The sequence below is a fragment of the Oncorhynchus tshawytscha genome, unplaced genomic scaffold (genome assembly GCF_018296145.1).
Source record: "Oncorhynchus tshawytscha isolate Ot180627B unplaced genomic scaffold, Otsh_v2.0 Un_contig_9721_pilon_pilon, whole genome shotgun sequence".
NCBI classification, from domain to species: Eukaryota; Metazoa; Chordata; class Actinopteri; order Salmoniformes; family Salmonidae; genus Oncorhynchus; species Oncorhynchus tshawytscha.
Genome location: NW_024608570.1, coordinates 12,696 through 22,500, shown reverse-complemented (window position 1 = coordinate 22,500; position 9,805 = coordinate 12,696). Strand labels below are relative to the sequence as shown.

At 50.9% G+C, this 9,805-nt stretch overlaps 1 protein-coding gene across 1 annotated transcript in view; it reads right to left on the bottom strand.

The window, feature by feature from the left end:
- Positions 1-9,253, bottom strand: part of LOC121843627 (angiopoietin-2-like) — a gene marked incomplete at its 3' end in the record, with an annotated part of 46,432 nt that extends 37,179 nt beyond the window's left edge. Inside the window, exons 1-3 of the mRNA XM_042313372.1 lie at positions 8,599-9,253; positions 5,922-6,077; positions 4,042-4,163 (exon numbers count right to left, since the gene is read on the bottom strand). Of these exons, the coding sequence (XP_042169306.1) occupies positions 4,042-4,163; positions 5,922-6,077; positions 8,599-8,925 (605 nt within the window). The remainder of the gene's footprint in view (positions 1-4,041; positions 4,164-5,921; positions 6,078-8,598) is intronic.
- Positions 9,254-9,805: the final 552 nt, after the last annotated feature.

The following is a 9,805-nucleotide window of genomic DNA, read 5'->3' as shown; positions in this document are numbered from 1 at the left end:
AGGAAGCGATTCACAAACCTTCCATAACAAAGCCATCACCTACAGAGAGATGAACCTGGAGAAGAGTCCCCTAAGCAAGCTGGTCCTGGGGCTCTGTTCACAAACACAAACACACACTACAGAGCCCCAGGACAGCAGCACAATTAGACCCAACCAAATCATGAGAAAACAAAAAGATAACTACTTAACACATTGGAAAGAATTAACAAAAAAACTATTTGGCCCTACACAGAGAGTACACAGCGGCAGAATACCTGACCACTGTGACTGGCCCAAAATTAAGGAAAGCCTTGACTATGTACAGACTCAGTGAGCATAGCCTTGCTATTGAGAAAGGCCGCCGTAGGCAGACATGGCTCTCAAGAGAAGACAGGCTATGTGCTCACTGCCCACAAAATGAGGTGGAAACTGAGCTGCACTTCCTAACCTCCTGCCCAATGTATGACCATATTAGAGAGACATATTTCCCTCAGATTACACAGATCCACAAAGAATTCGAAAACAAATCCAATTTTGAAAAACTCCCATATCTACTGGGTGAAATTCCAGTGTGCCATCACAGCAGCAAGATTTGTGACCTGTTGCCACGAGAAAAGGGCAACCAGTGAAGAACAAACACCATTGTAAATACAACCCATATTTATGCTTATTTATTTTATCTTGTGTCCTTTAGCCATTTGTACATTGTTAGAACACTGTATATATATATAATATGACATTTGTAATGTCTTTACTGTTTTGAAACTTCTGTATGTGTAATGTTTACTGTTAATTTTTGTTGTTTTTCACTTTATATATTCACTTTGTATGTTATCTACCTCACTTGCTTTGGCAATGTTAACACATGTTTCCCATGCCAATAAAGCCCTTGAATTGAATTGAATTGAAAGATAGAGAGAGAGAAAGAGAGAAAAAGAGAGAGAGAGAAAGAGAGAGAGAGAGAGAGACAGAGAGAGAGAGAGAGAGAGAGTTAGAGAGAGAGAGAGAGAGGATGGTAGTCTCTCTATTCTAAGAGGAACCATCCTACAGTCAAAGAACCCTTGATGAACCATTGTTTTCTTCTTCCTAAGAGTGACCTAGCCATAAGAAAGGGAGGTGGCAGATAGAGATTAGAGGAGTGTGACAGAAACTGTTGACCCCTAGTGGGGTTGACCCCTAGTGGGGTCAGGTGACCTGTCAGCACAATAAAGCAGCACTGGATTGGTTGACTCAAAGGAACCAATTGTGTTAAATGCATGTCTCAGGAATTAACATTATGCAGACTCCTGTACCTCCTATATATATGAATAAATGACTGCAGAGGGGGACAAGAAGGACCGTTCTATTCAGCAAATGCCAAGGAAACAGCCTGTGATCTACTGAGCTGTCCGCACCACCCTCTATGTGTGTGTGTGTGTGTGTGTGTGTGTGTGTGTGTGTGTGTGTGTGTGTGTGTGTGTGTGTGTGTGTGTGTGTGTGTGTGTGTGTGACTCATGGATAGAAAGTTTGGAATGCAGCATAACGTAACCAGTCCATCCAAGTATGCATAACACCGTCTACACACACACACACACACACACACACACACACACACACACACACACACACACACACACCACAGAAACACCACAGAAACACCACAGAAACACCACAGAAACACCACAGAAACACCTGTCCAGCAGCAGCTGGGGTAACCATGACGTCTGCATATCGAGGGACTCTCTACCCTGGGGTAACCATGACGTGCTTGTGTGTATTACCCACTCTGAGGGCGTGGTGGATCGGGCCCTCTGAGGGTGTGGTGGATAGGGCCCTCTGAGGGAGTGATGGATAGGGCCCTCTGAGGGAGTGATGGATAGGGCCCTCTGAGGGTGTGGTGGATAGGGCCCTCTGAGGGTGTGGTGGATAGGGCCCTCTGAGGGTGTGGTGGATAGGGCCCTCTGAGGGAGTGATGGATAGGGCCCTCTGAGGGCGTGGTGGATAGGGCCCTCTGAGGGAGTGATGGATAGGGCCCTCTGAGGAAGTGGTGGATAGGGCCCTCTGAGGAAGTGATGGATAGGGCCCTCTGAGGAAGTGGTGGATAGGGCATTCTGAGGGTGTGGTGGATAGGGCCCTCTGAGGGAGTGATGGATAGGGCCCTCTGAGGAAGTGATGGATAGGGCCCTCTGAGGGTGTGGTGGATAGGGCCCTCTGAGGGTGTGGTGGATAGGGCCCTCTGAGGGTGTGGTGGGTAGGGCCCTCTGAGGGTGTGGTGGATAGGGCCTTCTTAGGGCTTGGTGGATAGGGCCTTCTGAGGGCAATTTGGATAGGGCCCTCTGAGGGCGTGGTGGATAGGGCCTTCTTAGGGCTTGGTGGATAGGGCCTTCTGAGGGCGTGGTGGATAGGGCGTGTTGGATAGGGCCATCTGAGGGTGTGGTGGGTAGGGCCCTCTGAGGGTGTGGTGGATAGGGCCTTCTGAGGTCAATTTGGATAGGGCCCTCTGAGGGCGTGGTGGATAGGGCCCTCTGAGGGTGTGGTGGATAGTGCCCTCTGAGGGTGTGGTGGATAGGGCCCTCTGAGGGTGTGGTGGATAGGGCCCTCTGAGGGTGTGGTGGAGAGGGCCCTCTGAGGGCAATTTGGATAGGGCCCTCTGAGGGTGTGGTGGATAGGGCCCTCTGAGGGTGTGGTGGATAGGGCCATCTGAGGGTGTGGTGGATAGGGCCTTCTTAGGGCTTGGTGGATAGGGCCCTCTGACCGTCTGAGGGCTCATTGGATAGGGTGTGGTGGATAGGGCCGTCTGAGGTTGTGGTGGATAGGGCCCTCTGAGGGTGTGGTGGATAGGGCCCTCTGAGGGCTCATTGGATAGGGTGTGGTGGATAGGGCCGTCTGAGGGTGTGGTGGATAGGGCCCTCTGAGGGTGTGGTGGATAGGGCCCTCTGAGGGTGTGGTGGATAGGGCCCTCTGAGGGTGTGGTGGATAGGGCCTTCTTAGGGCTTGGTGGATAGGGCCCTCTGAGGGTGTGGTGGATAGGGCCCTCTGAGGGCGTGGTGGATAGGGCCGTCTGAGGGCTCATTGGATAGGGTGTGGTGGATAGGGCCGTCTGAGGTTGTGGTGGATAGGGCCCTCTGAGGGTGTGGTGGATAGGGCCCTCTGAGGGTGTGGTGGATAGGGCCCTCTGAGGGCGTGGTGGATAGGGCCTTCTGAGGGCAATTTGGATAGGGACCTCTGAGGGTGTGGTGGATAGTGCCCTCTGAGGGTGTGGTGGATAGGGCCCTCTGAGGGTGTGGTGGATAGGGCCCTCTGAGGGTGTGGTGGATAGGGCCCTCTGAGGGTGTGGTGGATAGGGCCTTCTTAGGGCTTGGTGGATAGGGCCCTCTGAGGGTGTGGTGGATAGGGCCCTCTGAGGGCGTGGTGGATAGGGCCGTCTGAGGGCTCATTGGATAGGGTGTGGTGGATAGGGCCGTCTGAGGTTGTGGTGGATAGGGCCCTCTGAGGGTGTGGTGGATAGGGCCCTCTGAGGGTGTGGTGGGTAGGGCCCTCTGAGGGCGTGGTGGGTAGGGCCCTCTGAGGGCGTGGTGGGTAGGGCCCTCTGAGGGCGTGGTGGGTAGGGCCCTCTGAGGGCATGGTGGATAGGGCCCTCTGAGGGCGTGGTGGGTAGGGCCCTCTGAGGGCGTGGTGGATAGGGCCTTCTTAGGGCAATTTGGATAGGGCCCTCTGAGGGTGTGGTGGATAGGGCCCTCTGAGGGCGTGGTGGATAGGGCCGTCTGAGGGCTCATTGGATAGGGTGTGGTGGATAGGGCCCTCTGAGGGTGTGGTGGATAGGGCCCTCTGAGGGTGTGGTGGATAGGGCCCTCTGAGGGCGTGGTGGATAGGGCATTCTGAGGGCGTGGTGGATAGGGCCCTCTGAGGGCGTGGTGGGTAGGGCCTTCTGAGGACAATTTGGATAGGGCCCTCTGAGGGTGTGGTGGATAGTGCCCTCTGAGGGCGTGGTGGATAGGGCATTCTGAGGGTGTGGTGGATAGGGCCCTCTGAGGGCGTGGTGGATAGGGCCATCTGGGGGCGTGGTGGATAGAGCTGCTGTACCTGCTTTTATCGTTGAGTCGTGAGATCTCCTGATTCTGCTGGAGGACGTGTTTCTCTAGACGGTTAGTGAACAGAGAATACTCTAACAGCTGAATCTCCATTCTACTGGTCTGGTTCAGCACCTGGGGAGGGAGGGTTATTCAGTTACCTGACAGTTACCTGCTTAAATTCTTGTTAAAAACTTCTTCAGGATTGGACCTGTTTTTTTCAATTCTCGCACGAAGTGACATACCCAAATCTAACTGCCTGTAGCTCTGTCCCTGAAGCAAAGATATGCATTTTCTTGGTACCATTTGAAAGGAAACAATTTGAAGTTTGTGGAAATGTGAAAGGAATGTAGGAGAATATAACACAATAGATCTGGTAAAAGATAATACAAAGGGAAAAAAAACTTTATTTTGTATTTTTTTCTACCATCATCTTTGAAATGCAAGAGAAAGGCCATCGTACATTATTCCAGCCCAGCAAATGTATAATTTGGCCACTAGATGGCAGCAGTGTATGTGCAAAGTTTTAGACTGATCCAATGAACCATTGTATTACTGCTCAAAATGTTGTATCAATACTGCTCAAATGTGCCTAATTTGTTTATTAATACCTTTTCATGTTCACATTTGTGCATTCTCCTCAAACAATAGCAATGCTATTCTTTCATATATAATAGCTACTGTAAATTGGACAGTGCAGATTAAATGACTAGCTGATATAGAGACGACTGTGTACTTTCTCAGAGCTATACACCAGACACAGGTAGATAAACATGGAGGGGCCTGTTAAACCATTTCACAGATTTATATTTAATCAAGGTTGACAGCTACATTTGTATCTTTATTTTTACAGCTAGACTGATAACCAACCAGTCATAATATTTGTACAGGTTGCACTGTCCTACAGCTCTACGGTACAACTAAAGACCATCTGTGTTGTGGCTCCATGTTTAATGTTTTAACTGGCTGATTGTCCGTCAACTCAGCATGTCAATCAAAGTGTTCAACAGATCTCAGAGGTCAACCCTGGGTCACCAGCCTGGAGTGCCACAGCCTGGAGTGCCACAGGGTGTGGAGTGTTTTTGGTCTTAACTAATGACAAGACACCTGAGACAATTAGCTCAATCAATGAAAAATACCAGGGACAACTAGCCAGATCAATTAATAACACCTGAGACAACTGGCCTAATCAATGAATCACACCTGGGACAACTGGCCTAATCAATGAATCACACCTGGGACAACTGGCCTAATCAATGAATCACACCTGGGACAACTGGCCTACTCAATGAATCACACCTGGGACAACTGGCCTAATCAATGAATCACACCTGGGACAACTGGCCTAATCAATGAATCACACCTGGGACAACTGGCCTAATCAATGAATCACACCTGGGACAACTGGCCTAATCAATGAATCACACCTGGGACAACTGGCCTAATCAATGAATCACACCTGGGACAACTGGCCTAATCAATGAATCACACCTGGGACAACTGGCCTAATCAATGAATCACACCTGGGACAACTGGCCTAATCAATGAATCACACCTGGGACAACTGGCCTAATCAATGAATCACACCTGGGACAACTGGCCTAATCAATGAATCACACCTGGGACAACTGGCCTAATCAATGAATCACACCTGGGACAACTGGCCTAATCAATGAATCACACCTGGGACAACTTAGCAACTAATCAAAACATTGAAAGTTGAATCATGTCTTTTGTTGTAGGGCTGAACCAAAAGCCTCTTTCAGACCAGGATTGTTCGACCTCTAAATGATCAGCAAGCCAGTTGTCATCATATATCATGATATGGACGAGTAAGGGACCATGGCAAGAAAGTGGAGGTAGTCTTCACAACAGGTCCACCGATTGGCTTACCTGGGTCTCCACATCTGTCAATTTGCGGGTCTGCTCGGCTGATTGGCTGAAGAGTTTAGTCCCGATCTCCAACATGGCCGCCGTCTGGGTGTGAACAGCGTTTGTCTTCATCTCCTCCATCCCAGAACGCAGGTTCTCCTGGATGGACCTCTCCAGCTGGAATACAGGGAATACCAGGAATACGGTCAGGAGAGAGAGATATACAGGGAATACCAGGAACATGGTCAGGAGAGAGAGATATACAGGGAATACCAGGAATAAGGACAGGAGAGAGAGATATACAGGGAATACCAGGAATACGGTTAGGAGAGAGAGATATACAGGGAATACCAGGAATATGGTCAGGAGAGAGAGATATACAGGGAATACCAGGAATACGGTCAGGAGAGAGAGATATACAGGGCATACCAGGAATACGGTCAGGAGAGAGAAAAATACACATCAACACCATCATCCCAGAAACCCTAGACCCACTCCAATTTGCATACCGCCCCAACAGATCCACAGATGATGCAATCTCTATTGCACTCCACACTGCCCTCTCCCACCTGGACAAAAGGAACACCTATGTGAGAATGTTGTTCATTAACTACAGCTCAGCGTTCAACACCATATTGCCCTCAAAGCTCATCACTAAGCTAAGGATCCTGGGACTAAACACCTCCCTCTGCAACTGGATCCTGGACTTCCTGACGGGCCGCCCCTAGGTGGTAAGGGTAGGTAACAACACATCCGCCACACTGGTCCTCAACACAGGGGCCCCTCAGGGGTGCGTGCTCAGCCCCCTCCTGTACTGCTGATGACACAACAGTGGTAGGCCTGATCATCGACAACGATGAGACCGCCTATAGGGAGGAGGTCGGAGACCTGGCCGTGTGGTACCAGGACAACAACCTCCCCCTCAACGTGATCAAGACAAAGGAGTTGATTGTGGACTACAGGAAAAGGAGGACCGAGCCCCCCATTCTCATTGACCGGGCTGTTGTGGAGCAGGTTGAGAGCTTCAAGTTCTTGGTGTCCACATCACCAACAAATTAACATGGTCCATGTTCATGACAGTCGTGAAGAGGGCATGACAAAACCTATTTCCCCTTCAGGAGACTGAAAAGATTTGGCATGGGTCCTCAGATCCTCAAACGTTTCGACAGCTACACCATCGAGAGCATCCTGTCTGGTTGCATCACTGCCTGGTAAAGGCCCATGCTCGGCCTCCAACCGCAAGGCACTACAGAGGGTAGTGGGTATGGCCCAGTGCTTCACCACAGGATATCAGTCATTTAATAGGCCTGTTAAACCACAGAACATTAGTCACGCATTTCCAGCCATGTCACCAACACACTCTCCCTCTCTCTGTCACCAACACACTCTCCCTCTCTCTGTCACCAACACACTCTCCCTCTCTCTGTCACCAACACACTCTCCCTCTCTCTCTGTCACCAACACACTCTCCCTCTCTCTGTCACCAACACACTCTCCCTCTGTCACCAACACACTCTCCATCTCTCTGTCACCAACACTCTCCCTCTCTCTGTCACCAACACACTCTCCCTCTGTCACCAACACACTCTCCCTCTCTCTGTCACCAACACACTCCCTCTCTCTCTGTCACCAACACACTCTCCCTCTCTCTGTCACCAACACACTCCCTCTCTCTCTGTCACCAACACACTCTCCCTCTCTCTCTCACCAACACACTCTCCCTCTCTCTCTCTGTCACCAACACACTCTCCCTCTCTCTCTCACCAACACACTCTCCCTCTCTCTCTCACCAACACACTCTCCCTCTCTCTGTCACCAACACACTCTCCCTCTCTGTCACCAACACACTCTCCCTCTCTCTGTCACCAACACACTCTCCCTCTCTCTGTCACCAACACTCCCCCTCTCTCTGTCACCAACACACTCCCTCTCTCTGTCACCAACACACTCTCCCTCTCTCTGTCACCAACACTCTCCCTCTCTCTCTGTCACCAACACACTCTCCCTCGCTCTGTCACCAACACACTCCATCTCTGTCTGTCACCAACACACTCTCTCTCTCTCTCTCACCAACACACTCTCCCTCTCTCTGTCACCAACACACTCCATCTCTGTCTGTCACCAACACACTCTCTCCCCTCCCTCTCTCTCACCAACACACTCTCCCTTCTCTGTCACCAACACACTCTCCTCTCTCTCTCACCAACACACTCCCCTTTCTCTGTCACCAACACACTCTCCCTCTCTCTGTCACCAACACACTCCCTCTCTCTGTCACCAACACTCCCCCTCTCTCTGTCACCAACACACTCCCTCTCTCTGTCACCAACACACTCTCCCTCTCTCTGTCATCAACACACTCTCCCTCGCTCTGTCACCAACACACTCCCTCTCTCTGTCACCAACACACTCTCCATCTCTCTGTCACCAACACACTCTCCATCTCTCTGTCACCAACACTCTCCCTCTCTCTGTCACCAACACACTCTCCCTCTCTCTGCACCAACACACTCTCCCTCTCTCTCAGTCACCAACACACTCTCCCTCTCTCTCTCTCTCACACACACACACACACACACACACACACACTCACCATCTCTCACACATACACACACACACACACACACTCTCTTTAGTGACTACCTCTGGTTTAGTGAACCCTGAGGGAGAACAGAAAGACAAGAGGGAGATGTGTTACCTTCTGCAACCATTGTGTATTATTCTCTGTGGAGCTCTCCAGTCTCTCCATCTTCCTCTCCTGCCATGAGGACCTAGCGGGCTGGGCTTTGTCCTGCTCAGGGTGACTCGATCCTGGGTCTGGGGATGGCGGTGGTGGGGAGTCCCTCTGGAGGGAGTTGGTGACCTGGAAGTCTTTGAGGGGCTGGCAGTGTTCCACCTCGGGGAGAATGAAGGTGTAACTGCAGGGTCCATGCTGCACCCGGTGCTTCTTCTTCTCTGAGCCAATCACTGCAGTCGACAGGTACACCAGGTAGACCAGGTAGACCAGGGCCAGCAGCCGGTCCATCTCAGGTGAGACGAGGACAGGGGGGGAGGGGGAGTGAGGAAGAGGGAGAAGGGTCAGGGTAAGTGGAGCAGAGAAGAACAACGAAAGTCTTTCTCTCTCCCTCCTTGACTTTCTAAGTCTCTGTCTTCAATCCTCTCGTTCCCTCAGATGCAAACTCTCAATTTATTCACAATGTGTTACGCTCCTTGAAGTTGCTGCTCTTTCGGTTGTCAGAGAATCTCTGTTGCAATGGATCAGTCGCGCTGTCTTCCCCCGAAAACCAACTCCTGCTATTCCACTGCACTCTGTCTGGACAGATACACAAACACCCATACACACACCCACCCATACACACACCCACCCATACACACACCCACCCATACACACACACACACACACACACACACACACACACACACACACACACACACACACACACACACACACACACACACACACACACACACACACACACACACACACACACACACACACAGGCAGGAAGAGATGATTGCTGGTCTGTTCTCTCCGTGGTGTTCAGACGACTCACTCCTGGAAACAAGCTGCTATCTCCCCAGTCTGATTATTAACCTCCTGTATTGTTGCCATGTGTTTCATTCGTCTCTCTCTCTCTTGCCTGCTTGCTATTTTTCAGGCTGTGTTTGTCCATTCACCTGGATGGAGAGAGGAGTAGAGAAGAGAGGGAGCAGCTGGGTTTGTCCATTCACCTGGATGGAGAGAGGAGTAGAGAAGAGAGGGAGCAGCTGGGTTTGTCCATTCACCTGGATGGAGAGAGGAGTAGAGAAGAGAGGGAGCAGCTGGGTTTGTCCATTCACCTGGATGGAGAGAGGAGTAGAGAAGAGAGGGAGCAGCTGTGTTTGTCCATTCACCTGGATGGAGA